At 49.2% G+C, this 15974-nt stretch overlaps 1 protein-coding gene across 2 annotated transcripts; it reads left to right on the forward strand.

Annotated features, from left to right (window-relative positions):
• Window positions 1-3195: 3195 nt before the first annotated feature.
• On the forward strand, window positions 3196-15552 carry LOC144773305 (uncharacterized). Of its 2 annotated transcripts, none has more exons than XM_078658246.1 (3): window positions 3196-3342; window positions 13930-14111; window positions 14579-15552. In XM_078658246.1, exons 2-3 carry the CDS (start codon window positions 14000-14002, stop codon window positions 15070-15072), a joined length of 606 nt encoding a protein of 201 aa, XP_078514372.1. In that variant the 5' UTR covers window positions 3196-3342; window positions 13930-13999; the 3' UTR covers window positions 15073-15552. The 2 variants fall into 2 exon arrangements, with proteins under 2 accessions (XP_078514372.1, XP_078514373.1); XM_078658247.1 differs by having other exon boundaries at window positions 3229-3342; window positions 13933-14111.
• Window positions 15553-15974: the final 422 nt, after the last annotated feature.

Below are 15974 nucleotides of genomic sequence, written 5' to 3' on the forward strand. Positions count from 1 at the left end.
CTGCGTGGACTTGCTTGAGTTATGTAGTAGAGTAGTTTCTGCATTTCCTTCGACAATAGGATTGAAAGTTAACCAAACGCATTTTTAAAATAAGTGTGACCCAACTATTAAAAATTCAGGAACATACCATCAGAGCCCCTCCACCTGTTTTAACTACTGCTTGATCAGAGACTGTGCTTCAAAAAAATAACAAAGTACATGAAGGGCATGAATCGAGGAGGGAGGGGGAACAACGGCGGAAGCGTCCGCATATTTCTTTAATTAACTGAGCGCCCGCTTCGTTTGGAGTCTGTGCAACGGCTGAGGGGGAGGAGAGAGTGTTGGAGCATATTATTTACCATATGAAATGGCCTCAAATCAAATCATCAAATATCTTTGATCCAAAATATTAGTTTAATAAATATAAATAAAAAAATACCTGATAAGCACGCAAGCAAGTCTTCCAAGTGTAAAATGTTTAGTTTAACCTGCTTCCAACCCGCACCTCAGGGAGGTTCACAGATCATTGCTCTTCCTCCTCCCCCTCGTTCATGTCCGGGCTGCGAGCCTGAAAGTGGTAAAGGTGGGTGTTGGGCAGCTGCAGGAGCACTGACTTTAACCGAGAGAGAGGCAGCCGGTGTGGGCTGCGGAGGTAGGACGGACGGAATACCCAGGTCAAACAGGATTACTTTAGAAGCCATCCCAGAGTCATTGGATGATCATCCAACTACCTTAGAAGTCATTTACACGTCATCAGACATCATCAAGCTCTTGAAGTCATCAGCAAGCTGCAGAAGCTCAGCCTGAGGATTTGAGGATGACTTGAAAATGAGTATCTGATGACTCTAGTAGGTGTCATTATTGGTGATGATTAAAGGATGACTTGAAAAGGAGTACCTGATGACTATAGTAGGTGTCATTATTCATGATGATTTTAGGAGGACGTGAAAATTAGTATCTGCTGACTTCAGAAGGTGTCATTATTCCTGATGATCTGAGGATGACTTGTAAATGACTCTCCGATAACTTTACAAGATGACATTGTTCCTGATGACTTTGGGGTGATTTGAAAATAAGCATCTGAATACTTCAAAGGTACTATTGTGTTTTCAATAAGATGTTTTTGCGTCTGGTGATTTTAACAAGAATTGTTTGTCTATTTAAAGAGTACGTCCACCACTTTGGTTTCAGTTTTCCAGAAAAATGCAAACTGTTGGATGATTGCACAATGAATTGCAGATAAACGTCTGACCTCCTGCAGCTGGGAGCCCCACAATCCAAACACACCCTGAACCCCCAAATTAACCCTTGCACCCCAAAACTCAAACACACCCTGAACCCCAATATTAACCCTTGCACCCCAAAACCCAAACACACCCTGAACCCCAATATTAACCCTGGCACCCCAAAACCCAAACACACCCCGAACCCCCAAATTAACCCTTGCACCCCAAAACCCAAACACACCCTAAACCCTAAAATTAACCCGGGCACCCCAAAACCCAAACACACCCTAAACCCTAAAATTAACCCTGACACCCCAAAAGCCAAACACACCCTGAACCCCCAAATTAACCCTTGCACCCCAAACCCAAACACACCCTAAACCCTAAAATTAACCCTGGCACTCCAAAACCCAAACACACCCTGAACCCCCAAATTAACCCTTGCGCCCCAAAACCCAAACACACCCTGAACCCCAATATTGACCCTTGCACCCCAAAACCCAAACACACCCTAAACCCTAAAATTAACCCTTGCACCCCAAAACCCAAACACACCCTGAACCCCCAAATTAACCCTTGCACCACAAACCCAAACACACCCTAAACCCTAAAATTAACCCTGGCACCCCAAAACCCAAACACACCCTGAACCCCCAAATTAACCCTTGCACCCCAAACCCAAACACACCCTAAACCCTAAAATTAACCCTGGCACCCCAAAACCCAAACACACCCTGAACCCCCAAATTAACCCTTGCACACCAAACCCAAACACACCCTAAACCCTAACACTAACCCTGGCACCCCAAAACCCAAACACAACCTGAACCCCCAAATTAACCCTTGCACCCCAAAACCCAAACACACCCTGAACCCCCAAATTAACCCTTGCACACCAAACACAAACACACCCTAAACCCTAATATTAACCCTTGTACCCTAAAACCCAAACACACCCTAAACCCTAAAATTAACCCTTGCACCCCAAACCTAAACATGCTCTAAACCCTTAAATTACACCTGGCCCCCCAAAACACAAACCCACCCTCAACCCTAAAATGACCATGTACGCCCTAAAATCCAAAAGCCCTACAAACCCCCAAACTTTTTATGAATGCGGAATGCCGGGAGGCGCTGCTGTGATATGATACTTTCTGTACCCCCAGGCTGCACTTCCTTCATAGAGTATTTCCATAAACACATAGTTTGTAACTTGCACACACCACTTTGCCCTTGTAACACACGGTTGCTACCTCTCACATGTTTTTACCTTTGATACTTGCACAAGTGCCACCTTGCCCACGTAACGCTTGTTCTTGTGCCTGAGTATCTAGCACTTATTGCAGTACTATACCTAAAATTATACTGTTTTCTCTTATAACTGCACACTTGTCACTTTTCCTCTTGTGCACTTTTGACTACCTCATGTATTTTTGGTTGCTCACAATTTTTACTCAAGTATTTTGTTTGCTCACGATTGTCACTTTACCTTTACTACCTCATGTATTTCAGTTTTTACTACCTCATGTATTTTGTTTGCTCACAATTGTCACTATTACCTTATGTAAGTAACGTATGTTTTTGCAATCTGTTCTTTTGTAATGTTTCTGATTATGTTTCATCTCTGTTCCTAATGTGAAGCGCTCTGACGCCTTCGGGTAAAGTCCGCGCTATATAAAAATGCATAAATAAATAAAATAGTGGAATCCGATTGTTAGATTCTTTAAACAACTGCGGACAGACTTGCTCATGGCCCGAGGAATAGGTCTTGCAAAGGAAAACAAACGTTGTCGTCATGGTGACTGCCGAATTCACTCCCTCACAATACTAAAATACATTTTTAAAAAGCAGTTGCCTCGAACACAATGCCAAAATCACCTACTGTAAACCATCAGTCTGCCGGCTGGCTGGGACTCCAACCGCAGATCCTCAATGCAGAGCAGCTCTCTCACCTTTTCTTCCTCTAGCAAAAGCTTACGCACATCCGGGAGCGCCGGAAGTGACGTCATTGTTCTGCGGCAAGAACGAAGACTGCCGTGACTGTGAGTGCAATGGCCATTAAAGGGACAGATGGATTGGCATTGGTCTCTTTATTTTTCCAACTCCACTTCCTTCGTCGATTCCAGCGTATACTCAGGTAAGTGCTGCAGCTGTTAAAAAAGAGCAGCATCGATCCTCCGCTCTCGGCCCCAGCTGCTCAATTTCCGTCCCAGACCAGCTTCCTCATTTTTCGGAAAGCACGAGTTTTCATTAAGGGGGCAAATTCAGACGCAGCTCCCTGCATGTGTGTGCTTCGTACGTGTTATAATGAATACCTGCGTTGCAATGTGTGTGTATTATGTGTGTTTGATGTTTGTCTGTATCAGCCTGCCTGCTTGTTTAATATGCACCTTTTGTGTTTGAGCATGTGTATTTTTGTGTATGTGTGACGTAGTTGTGGAAAATTGCAAAAAGCCTAAAAAATGTGTTTTACAGCAAGTTCTTCGCCGTAAGGAAAAATAAATTACTGCCCGGATATTGTAGGTCCCATGTTGGTTCCAAGTGCACCTGCGTGTATTCAAGATTCTCGACCAAATGGAACAGTTTTCGATCTACTGAAAAGTTGTCAATCAAAGAAGGCTAAACACATTTATTTATGTGAATATTGTATATTGTTGAGCATTACTTGTGTCCTTGCAACTTGTAGTGAGCCTTCATTACTAAATGAATGTGTGCTCTATTGTTGAATCCTGGTCACTGTAGTGTCGCTGACAGTGGAGTATACCACTGCAGCACACGCCCCCTCCCACTGTTCCTCTTAGTTTACCCCTCGAGCGTGAGGGGACCTTGGTTCAGCCCAACGTGAGCGTTGGACACGCTAAGCAGTCAATAAAAGGCCCAGGGCTCTGGGCGTGGTCAGGTTAGATACCCGCCACTAAGAGTACACGTGTGTCCTACAGTTTCTGCTTCCTAGGCCCACACCAGGATACTACACTGGCGACGAGGTGGTTGTTTGTCCGGCCCACTGTGTGCCCTCCCGCCACCGCCCACACCTCCGCTCCAGCAGCACAAGTGGCGCGCTCCCCGGCGACCCCCTGTGGCTCACCTCGGTGTCGCCGCCAGCCTGCCTGCTGCTGCCATCCGTGCTGCCTGCCGGTTCCCGGAGCGCCTTCGCCCCACCTCTCAAGCCGTCCACGTTCCTTCACTGCTACGTGGCCCGGAGCGCCACAGCCAGGTACCCCATGGTGTCTGCCCGCCACCCCGCAGCCTCCGGCCCCAAAGCCACGTCTCTGTCCCCAGGCCCGGTCCCGGCGACTCTCCAGTAGGCCCGCTCATACGCTGTGTGCGCCCCGCGCCACGTGTCGGACGCGCTACGCGGCCTACCTGCCGTTCACCACGCATTGCGCGTGTCATCTATCCCTGCCAAACCTCACGCATCGCGCGGAAAAGGGCCTACGAGTCCTCCTCTGTACCGGCAAGCCATCTACTGTGCCAGGTTCTCGTCTGGTAGCTGCTAGTGCCTACTGCAACTGTCTGCAGCCCCCCCCTGCTAGCCTCCCCTGCTGGGTTTCGTCCATCATGGCCAACGTACCGCCTTTGGAACCGTTTGCAGTCACCGGAACCCCCCCTTCTCAGGCTGCCCGGTGGAGGAAGTGGGTGGAGCGGCTTGAAAACTACTTCATCGCAGCGGATATCGCTGTAGCACGACGGCGCGCCATGCTGCTACACCTAGGGGGTGAAGCAATCCACGACATTTCCAAAGACATTACGGAGGGAGACCCGCCTCACACGTACAACACCCTGCGGGACGCCATCACAAGGTATTTTGAGCCATTCGCCAGCGCGGATTACGAACGCTTCCTACTCCGTCAAGCGCGCCAACTCCCAGAGGAGTCCGTAGATGTGTTCTACGCTCGGCTCAAGACGTTAGCCAGCACGTGCACTCTCTCGGATGCGGAGGATGAAATTCGCACCCAATTCATTCAGGGGTGCGCCTCCCTGAAACTGCGTGAGAGGGTGCTAGAAACGGACGCCATGTCCATGCGCGACATCCTAGCCCTGGGGAGGTCTAAAGAACTTTCCAAGGCCCGTGCTGCCCACATGGAACCAAAACCAGCGGTCACGGTCAAGACGGAACCCGTGTGCGCCATCAAGTCGCAACCTGCAGAAAACCGGACGAGGCCTCCCAGGAAAGGGCGGCCGAAGCAGGCCCAATCCACCAACGATCAAGCATGCATGTGGTGCGGAGGTACCACCCCCCATAAAGGCGCCTGCCCAGCCCAAGGCAAAATCTGCAGCGCGTGCGGCAAAGCCAATCACTTTGCGAGCGTCTGCCTATCGTCGCAAAGGAGGAAGCAGGGTGCTCCACCCAGGAGGGTGCGACAGATGGCACCGTTACCGAACACGTCAAACAGCAGCGACATGGACGACGATGAAGAAGACGCCGCATCCGTCCACGTGGTGCGCATGCTCAATACTCTAGCAGCCACATCTTCGACCGAACCAATGTGCACCGTCCAAGTGCATGGCCAAGCAGTCAGAGCCCTCATCGACACAGGCGCGACGATAAACCTCATGGCCGCCAGCGTATACCAGTGCCTCGAAAATGCTCCCATACTCCACCCCACAAGAGTGCAAGTGTTCGCCTACGGAACCCAGCGCCCGCTGCGCCTGTGCGGAGTATTCTGGACGGCTGTGTCCCACGACTCAACGCAGCTACAGGCAAAGATCTACGTATCCCAAGAAGGGTCAGGATTCCTTCTTGGTTGCAGAACAGCACGAGAGCTCGGGCTCATACACTTTGCCCTGACAGTACAAGCCCAAGGTTTGGACCATCTGGTTTCGGAACACTCCTCGCTGTTCGAAGGCATCGGATGCTTAAGAGGGCCCCCCGTCCGACTCCACATTGACCAGTCGGTGGCCCCAGTAGTCCTCCGGCACAGACGGATCGCTTTTCACCTCCGGCCCAAAGTCGAAGCCGAGTTGAGGATGCTTGAACAAGCCGGCATTATTGAACGTGTGACTGGACCCACACCATGGGTATCCCCCATTGTGGTTGCCAAAAAGCCAAAGCAGCCTGAGGCAGTAAGAATATGCGTGGATATGCGCCTCCCCAACCTAGCAATTAAGAGAGAACGTCACCTGACGCCGACCATTGACGACATCATTGGGGAGCTCGCAGGGTCCAAGTGGTTCTCCAAGATGGACCTGAGGTCGGGGTACCATCAGATTCCTCTTCACCCGGACTCACGGCCGATCACGACCGTCTCCACGCACGCAGGCCTGTGGAGATACACAAGACTTAACTTCGGCATATCAAGTGCAGCCGAAGTTTTTCAAAACATCATTCACAACGTCCTACAAGGCCTCGACGGAGTGCTCAACGTGAGCGATGATATTCTGGTACACGCCCGACCTTAGAAGAACACATTAGACGCCTCCAAGCAGTATTCAACCGGCTAAAAGAGAGAGGACTAACTCTCCACAGGGACAAATGTGAATTTCTACGCAAAGACATCAGCTTCTTTGGATACAAGTTCTCCGATCAAGGAGTGGGGCCTGATCCAGAGAAAGTCAAGGACATCCACGACGCGCCAGCCCCCACATCTGTAACGGCTGTCCGCAGCTTCCTAGGTATGGTGACATACTGCGGGCGGTTCATTAAGGATCTGTCAGACCTGACAGGGCCCCTCCGCGACCTCACAAAGTCAAATGACACCTGGACGTGGGGCCCGGAACAACAAGAGTCATTTACAAAGACTAAGGCAGCCCTGTCAGCGGACACCACCCTGGCCTATTTCAACCCGCAACACGAATCGCAACTGCTAGTGGATGCCAGCCCACAGGCCTCGGGCCGTCCTGTCACAACAACAGGCATGCGGAGAGTGGGCCCCAGTGGCATACGCCAGCCGTACACTGACGCCTACCGAACAACGCTATTCACAAATTGAGAGAGAGGCCATCGCCATTCTATGGGGGTGCCGCCATTTCCATATATACCTCTATGGACATCCCTTCTCAGTGATCACCGATCACAAGCCCCTCATACCACTCTTCCAAGGCTCCTCCTCTCGCCCACCTCCGAGAACCGAAAAGTGGGTGCTACAGTTGCTGAAGTTCCAGTTTACAGTGGAGTACCGGCCCGGCACACGGAACCCTGCGGATTACCTATCGAGGCACGCCCGTCCAGTCACCGATGCTGAGGCAGCCGAAGCAGCAGCCACAGAAGAATACGTCCGGCTGATCGTCGAACGGTCAAGACCACGGCCGATGTCCCTGGATGAAGTGGCGAGAGCCACCAAAGATGACGACTGCCTCCAGATGGCAATCCACGCCCTAGAATCTGGCGACTGGAAGGCGCTACAAAGCCCGGCATCTTTCCGCACTCCAGACGCCCAGGCTGTCCTGAAGGCCTTGTATCAAGTCAGGCACGAGCTATCCATCTCAGCTGAAGGATGCCTCCTGAGAGGCCCTCGCCTTGTATTGCCCAACAGCCTCGCCCAACAAGCTGCATTATTGGCCCACGGGTCACACCAGGGGATCGTCAAGTCTAAAAACAGACTCCGAAGCAAGTTATGGTTCCCAGGACTCGACAAAGCCGTCGAAGATGTAGTCCAAAGCTGCCCAGTGTGCCTAGCGACGAGCCTACCAAACCCTCCAGCACCCGTGATCACCGAAGAAGGGCCAACGTCCCCGTGGGTACGGGTAAGCGCAGACTTCGGAGGTCTCCCCGGGGGCAAGTACATGCTCGTTGTGGTAGACGACTTCTCTCGCTACCCCGAAGTGGAAATTGGGACATCAACAGCGGCGTCTGAGGTGATCCCTAAGTTCGAGAAAATCATCGCCACCCATGGGCTCATGGAGGAAGTCCGCACTGACAATGGACCCCCGTTCAATGGCAGCGAGTTTACAGAATATCTGCAGAGCCATAGATTCAAACACAGACGGATAACACCAAGGTGGCCCCAAGCCAACGGAGAGGTCGAAAGGCTAATGAGAACTTTAAACAAAACAATCCAAATCGCAATAGCCGACGGCCACTGTCTGGAGCTGGCCATCTACCAGTTTCTCCGAGAGTATCGCCTGACCCCACATTGCACCACAGGAGTCTCCCCAAGCCGACTCTCTTTTAACCGAGCTATCGCTGACACCATACCACACCACCCCTCGTGGGAGCTAGCCCCAACCCCCAGGAACCGGTCCATGGAACAGCACGCCAAGAACAACCAGGAAGCGTCCCGAAGACGGAAGGCAGCGGACAGCCCGATCCAAGTTGGGGACAGAGTTCTGGTAAAGGATCGCCATCCTGGCGGAAAGTTCCGTCTACCCTTTGAGCTTGACCCCTGGAGGGTAATGGAAGTAAACGGGACAATGGTCACTGCTGTCAGGAACGGAGAAGTAGTAACAAGGAACATTTCGTTTTTCAAAAAGACACCCGAAAGAGGTGAGGACCTGGAACCGGACGACTGGCAGCTGACCCCCCAGCGCAGACCGTCAGAGCCGACTGGAACAGACACCCTGATAAGCCAAGCCGGTGACATCACCCCGAGCGAGAAAGAGCCAGAGAGACCAGCAGAAGACCCCAGCGTCAACGAAAGAGAATCAGAAGACCAATCCCCGACTACGGCGGAAAGGCGAAGCCAAACAAGATACAGTCTACGTCCGTGCCCAAAACCTTCCCAGAGGTATCGAGACTTTGTGGCCCAGTGCTGGCGTTGAACTGACCGAGATGGCTGACCCCGCCGAGAATAAAGTAAGACTGTTCTGATTTATACCCCATATGTTATGTTTCTCTCAGAAAATTCAGAGGCTGCACAAGAGACAGTTGGCGAACTTTGTTAAATGCAGCCTGTTATGGTTATCACTGCACCTCTATTGACTATGAAGAGACTTTTGTGTGCCATTGTATCCCAGTTTGTTTTATCCCTAGGTAATGGAGGAATGTAGTGTCGCTGACAGTGGAGTATACCACTGCAGCACACGCCCCCTCCCACTGTTCCTCTTAGTTTACCCCTCGAGCGTGAGGGGACCTTGGTTCAGCCCAACTTGAGCGTTGGACATGCTAAGCAGTCAATAAAAGGCCCAGGGCTCTGGGCGTGGTCAGGTTAGATACCCGCCACTAGGAGTACACGTGTGTCCTACAGTTTCTGCTTCCTAGGCCCACACCAGGATACTACAGTCACGTTCCCCAAGCTGTGTAGTGTGCAGAGCAGCACCTCTTCTAAAACACTGGCAGTTTTCATGGATGCGTTTCAAAGCATAAGGATAAATGCTTCAAATAACTTAGCCGTTGTAATGCTGGTTCTTTATTTTGTTTGCTATTTGTGTAATTGAAAGGCCTGGTTGCCTGTGGCGATTGAGGTTTACGCCCTATTTAGGAAACGTAGTCCGACGCATTCCAACATCTTGCAATATCTACTTTCGCAAAAAAGGCTATCATTCTGGTTTCGTTCCATGTGCATGCAATGTTTTTAACTCGTTTGTATATATTATTGAGACAGGGCCAATTACGTATTCCCTGTTTGCGCTAATTTACCTTGACCGCTAAGATCTCTGTAAAAATGAAGCCGGTCTTGTTACATCTGCCACTATCGATCCAGCCATATATTATCCAGTTACAACCTAACCTACTGCTAAAGTACTGAGGCAGAGGGATCGAGCCCTGAGATAAATCACATTAATATTTCCTATTTTCTCTCTTTCTCTCTCTCGCCTTCTCTTTCTCTCTCGCCTTCTTTCTCTCTCTCTCTCGCCTTCTCTTTCTCTCTCGCCTTCTCTTTCTCTCTCTCGCCTTCTCTCTCTTTCGCCTTCTCTCTCCTTCTCTCTCTCTCTTTCGCCTTCTCTCTCTCCTTCTCTCTCTCTTTCGCCCTCTCTCTCTCTTTCGCCCTCTCTCTCCTTCTCTCTCTCGCCTTCTCTTTCTCGCCTTCTCTCTCTCTTTCTCGTCTTCTCTCGCCTCTCTCTCTCGCCTTAATTTAATTTAATTGTGGGTTTATATAGCGCTAGGAATCGACTCCCGGAGGAGTATCTCCACGCTTCGACCGCTGGGGAACCCGTCCTGGCTCACCCTGAGAGATGGTCCCAGATGGGTATCTCTAAGGTGCGACCAAGCATCCCCGGCGATCTGGGGGGGCCGTTGTGAAGATGAGGTAAGCTGATGCCCAGAGTTGCCGCGTGTGGTCTCTGACTAGAGTAGGCACCGAGGCGAGAATTATCGAGTCCGCTGACCTTGGTCCACGACCCTGCCGCGTCGGGAATCGAACCCTGGTCCCGGGCCGTTCTCTGCTTACGGGTCTGCCGCCTCTAACCAGTGAGCCACACTTCTCCCTTTCTCGCCTTCTCTCCCTTTCTCTCTCTCTCCTTCTCTCTCGCCTCTCTCTCTCGCCTTCTCTCTCTCGCCTTCTCGTCTTCTCTTTCTCTCTCTCTCTCTCGCCTTCTCTCCTTCTCTTTCTCTCTTGCCTTCTCTCCTTCTCTTTCTCTCTCTCGCCTTCTCTCCTTCTCTTTCTCTCTCTCTCCTTCTCTTTCTCTCGCCTTCTCTCCTTCTCTTTCTCTCTCTCTCTCTCTCTCTCTCTCTCTCTCTCGCCTTCTCTCTCTCTCTCTCTCTCTCTCTCTCTCGCCTTCTCTCTCTCTCCTTCTCTTTCTCTCTCTCTCTCTCTCTCTCCTTCTCTTTCTCTCTCTCTCTCTCTCTTTCTCTCTCGCCTTCTCTTTCTCTCTCTCTTTCTCTCTCTCGCCTTTTCTTTCTCTCTCTCTCGCCTTCTTTCTCTCTCTCTCTCGCCTTCTCTTTCTCTCTCTCTCGCCTTCTCTTTCTCTCTCGCCTTCTCTTTCTCTCTCGCCTTCTCTTTCTCTCTCTCGCCTTCTCTCTTTCACCTTCTCTCTCTCTTTCGCCTTCTCTCTCTTTCGCCTTCTCTCTCTCTCTCGCCTTCTCTCTCTCTCTCTCGCCTTCTCTCTCTCTCTCTCTCTCTCGCCTTCTCTCTCTCTCTCTCGCCTTCTCTCTCTCTCTCTCGCCTTCTCCTTCTCTCTCTCGCCTTCTCTCTCTCTCTCGCCTTCTCTCTCTCTCTCGCCTTCTCTCTCTCTTTCGCCTTCTCTCTCTCTCTTTCGCCTTCTCTCTCTCTCTTTCGCCTTCTCTCTCTCTCTCTCGCCTTCTCTCTCTCTCTCTCGCCTTCTCTCTCTCTCTCTCGCCTTCTCTCTCTCTCTCTCGCCTTCTCTCTCTCTCTCTCGCCTTCTCTCTCTCTCTCGCCTTCTCTCTCTCTCTCTCGCCTTCTCTCTCTCTCTCTCACCTTCTCTCTCTCTCTCTCGCCTTCTCTCTCTCTCTCTCGCCTTCTCTCTCTCTCTCTCTCTCGCCTTCTCTCTCTCTCTCTCGCCTTCTCTCTCTCTCTCGCCTTCTCTCTCTCTCTCGCCTTCTCTCTCTCTCGCCTTCTCTCTCTCTCGCCTTCTCTCTCTCTCGCCTTCTCTCTCTCTCGCCTTCTCTCTCTCTCGCCTTCTATCTCGCCTTCTCTTTCTCTCTCGCCTTCTCTTTCTCTCTCGCCTTCTCTTTCTCTCTCTCGCCTTCTCGCTTTCTCTTTCTCTCGCCTTCTCTTTCTCTCGCCTTCTCTTTCTCTCGCCTTCTCTTTCTCTCTCTCTCTCTCTCGCCTTCTCTCTCTCTCTCGCCTTCTCTCTCTCTCTCGCCTTCTCTCTCTCTCTCGCCTTCTCTCTCTCTCTCGCCTTCTCTCTCTCTCTCTCTCGCCTTCTCTCTCTCTCTCTCGCCTTCTCTCTCTCTCTCTCTCGCCTTCTCTCTCTCTCTCTCGCCTTCTCTCTCTCTCTCTCTCGCCTTCTCTCTCTCTCTCTCTCGCCTTCTCTCTCTCTCTCTCTCGCCTTCTCTCTCTCTCTCGCCTTCTCTCTCTCTCGCCTTCTCTCTCTCTCGCCTTCTCTCTCTCTCGCCTTCTCTCTCTCTCGCCTTCTCTCTCTCTCGCCTTCTATCTCGCCTTCTCTTTCTCTCTTGCCTTCTCTTTCTCTCTCTCGCCTTCTCTCTCTCGCCTTCTCGCTTTCTTTCTCTCGCCTTCTCTTTCTCTCTCTCGCCTTCTCTCTCTCGCCTTCTCGCCTTCTCTTTCTCTCGCCTTCTCTTTCTCTCGCCTTCTCTTTCTCACTCTCGCCTTCTCTTTCTCTCTCTCTCGCCTTCTCTTTCTCTCTCTCGCCTTCTCTCCTTCTCTTTCTCTCTCTCGCCTTCTCTTTCTCTCTCTCGCCTTCTCTTTCTCTCTCTCGCCTTCTCTCCTTCTCTTTCTCTCTCTCGCCTTCTCTCCTTCTCTTTCTCTCTCTCGCCTTCTCGCCTTCTCTTTCTCTCTCTCTCGCCTTCTCTCCTTCTCTTTCTCTATCTCGCCTTCTCTTTCTCTCTCTCGCCTTCTCTCCTTCTCTCTCGCCTTCTCTCCTTCTCTTTCTCTATCTCGCCTTCTCTTTCTCTCTCTCGCCTTCTCTCCTTCTCTCTCTCGCCTTCTCTCTCTCTCTCTCGCCTTCTCTTTCTCTCTCTCTCTCGCCTTCTCTCTCTCTCTCTCTCGCCTTCTCTCGCCTTCGCCTCTCTCGCCTTCTCTCTCTCTTTCGCCTTTTCTCGCCTTCTCTCTCTCTCTCTCTCTTCTCGCCTTCTCTCTCTCTCTTCTCGCCTTCTCTCTCTCCCTTCTCTCTCCCTTCTCTCTCTCGCCTTCTCTCTTTTTCTCGCCTTCTCTCTCTTTCTCGCCTCTCTCTCTCGCCTCTCTCTCTCTCTCTCTCTCTCTCCTTCTCTTTCTCTCTCTCCTTCTCTCTCTCTCTCTCTCTCTCCTTCTCTCTCTCTCTCTCTCTCTCTCCTCTCTCTCTCTCCTTCTCTCTCTCTCTCCTTCTCTCTCTCTCTCCTTCTCTCTCTCTCTCCCCCACCTCCCCCCTTGCGCGCTCTCTCCCTTCTCGCATTCAACTGCCTCGGATCATGTGTTAAATATTTATAAGGTGGAAGCACGCACAAGTTGCAGTAACGCGTGCCTTCCCCATTGATTGAGATCTTATAAGAGGTTTCCCCATGCCCTCTTCTCGTTTGAACTGCGGGTACTGCATGTGTCAACGAGGTATGGGATACCTTTATGTTAAATTGCATCTCTTGCCAAACTTCCAAACACCTCTGGCAAAACACTTATAAGGTCCCAGAGGGGAGACCTATTGGCTATGCCAATGCTTTTGCTTTATGTATTTGCCATTGTAATGCCTTTTGTTTCATTTATAAAGCCATTACATATTGCACAATTAACATACAATACTACTAGCAAAGCTAAGATCTTTAGCTTAATAAAAGGTGAAACCTATTGCATTTTTAACGCTTGTCCTTTCATGTTGGGGGTGCCGGTGGGCAGAGGGTAGCAGGCATCTGACTCTCTATGCATCTGCGGGGATAGGTAACTTGATTTCCCGTCACAAACCCCAGTGTGAAAGTTCACTTATTGATAGTTCTTCTATTTCTCTCATAATGCCTCTACTTTGCTATTACTATTTGTCCTGAGCAGCAAGACCTAAGCATACACTCTGGCTCTCCAAAAATAAATGTGATATTAGGTAATTTCCTCAATGGCCTTCAGTGCATGCCCAAACACTTCTTTGTAGTCCACAATCTAGGCATATTAGATAGAAATTGCACCAGGTCAGTGTACTTTTTGGGGTGCTTTTCTCCAATTAAATCTGTTAATCAGTTTGATATGCTTTGTATTTTACCTCTGAAACTTAAACCACACACAAACTAATTCCTGATTTTTATATCTAGCAGGACATAATCATGGCTTCATTCAACGTCCTGTTTTTCACTTGCGATCATTCTGTGTGTGTTCGAAAAGATGGTGACTTCCTGCTTTTGGACAATCCCGGGGAAGTTCTTTGTAGATGAAGCTGGTTGGCCAATCACCGAAGAGAGAGATTTTAAAGCTATGATTCTATTCCAATCATCTGGTAAGCACAATAAGTAAACCTTTATAATAAGTTTGCAACTGCAGGATAACGGTACAAATTACCAACCTGTTTCAGTAAAACCTACATTTGTGATTAATTAATCCAATAATGGACAGTAAAAATGAACATGCATGTCCCCACATTTGCCTTGGATTGCTCTCCAGAGACAAATGTAACACTTATGAAAAGGACTGAAATGTTTAGCTTGTGGCACTACTATAAGGCAGCTATTTTTGGATAAACTATTTTCAGGAGGTTCAAGTTCAGGCTTACAATGTGTACTGTCTATTAAGGAAAACTTACTTACTTGGTTATGGATAGATTGTACATTTGTCCTTTATTATCAATACCTCTTTATTTATATATTATGGCTAGAGCGTGAAGATATATTGCAAGTGGTCAATGTGTTCTTTTCTGTTTTGAAGTTTATATGTAAATATATTTTTTTTTCTCTTGCTTTTTTTTAGTGAAGAAACAATGTCTAATGATTCAGGATATTTTTCAAGAGATAATTGCAAGCTATTCTGGCACAACAGAGGGTCTAAAACAGGTGTTACTTCAAAGGGCACTGGAGAAAAAGCAGATGTTAATGGACTGTGGCAATCAGGGAAGCACTGGTAGACTTAAGAGGGTGTTACGCGAACTACAAGAGGAAGAAATTGCAGAGAAAAGAGGCAAGGACAAAAAAGCCAAGCAGAGTGGACTGGATTATATAAGAGTTGGTAACAAAGCTCATGCTGAAAGCACAACTTCTCAGCCTGGTGATGCAAGTTCGCGGATGAATTTGCAGAAACTTGAAAACCTGGCCCTTTTAGCAGGGATGGCTAGTGTCCTTCATCAAATATCCACAACTAAAAATGACGCATCAGACCGTGAAAAGGAACTTGTCTTGGAGTCCCCGCTTAAATCCAATATCAAGGACAAAAACATGCCTCCCTTTCACCACGTCATCCTAGAGTAATCAACACTCATTCTGAAAATATAATGGGGCCATTCTGATGTAATCAATAGCCATCCTGAAGCTGTCATAGGATCATCCAGGAATAATCCACACTCATCCAGAAATTGTCATGGGATCATTCCAGAGTAATCCACTTCCATCCTGGAGCGGTTATAGGATCATCCTGGAATAATTGACAGTCATCCTTAAATTAGCTAGAACCCATCCTGGAGTAATTCTCCCTCATCCTGAAGTTGTCAATTAGTATTCGTGGAGTTGTAAAAGGTAATCACTCCCTGCCAGTAGAAATCATCAGAACACCATCCTACTGTAGTTTTTGTGATGAGTCTAGGTTCGTCATCACATTTACATTTTTTGTCCTACAGGCATACTTCAGGATGGCTTGAGATGACTTCCCCAGATAATTGCAGGAATAGCCTGACTGTAATCATCAGATGAGTCCAGAATGACTCCAGGATGATCTTCCTTTTTGACATGGGTAAGGGAGGGTTGGCCCAATATGGAAAGGAAAAAAATCAAAACACAACATGAATCTGACAGCGAGCCATGAAGCTGAGCATTGTTAGCACCGTGCTGTCCAAAACATGAAGCAAGGTTTTGGAGTTTACAGCGCTTCATGTTTCAGACAGCACATCGCTTTCAATCCTTGATTATTTTAGTGAGGTTTTGCTTAAACAAACAAGCAGTGTTAGCACCCTGGTGTCCAAAACATGAAGCGGGGTGTTGGAGAACAAAGCATGAAGCGTGGTGTTGGAGTTTACCGCGCTTCGTGTTTTAGACAGCACATAGCTAACAATGCTTACTTATTTTAGTGCGGTTTTGCTAAAATAAACAAGCATTGCTAGCACCCTGCTGTCCAAAACATGAAGCGCGGTTTCAGAGAAGTGGGTGCCGAAGGAGTG

This window comes from Lissotriton helveticus, chromosome 8 (assembly GCF_964261635.1).
Source record: "Lissotriton helveticus chromosome 8, aLisHel1.1, whole genome shotgun sequence".
Lineage (NCBI taxonomy): Eukaryota > Metazoa > Chordata > Amphibia > Caudata > Salamandridae > Lissotriton > Lissotriton helveticus.

Excerpts from the sequence above, each read along its gene's own strand:
- LOC144773305 (XM_078658246.1), top strand. The coding sequence starts at position 14,000 with ATGGTGACTTCCTGCTTTTGGACAATCCCGGGGAAGTTCTTTGTAGAT. Across the intron at positions 14,112-14,578 it reads GATTCTATTCCAATCATCTG|TGAAGAAACAATGTCTAATG; the intron begins GTAAGCACAATA and ends GCTTTTTTTTAG.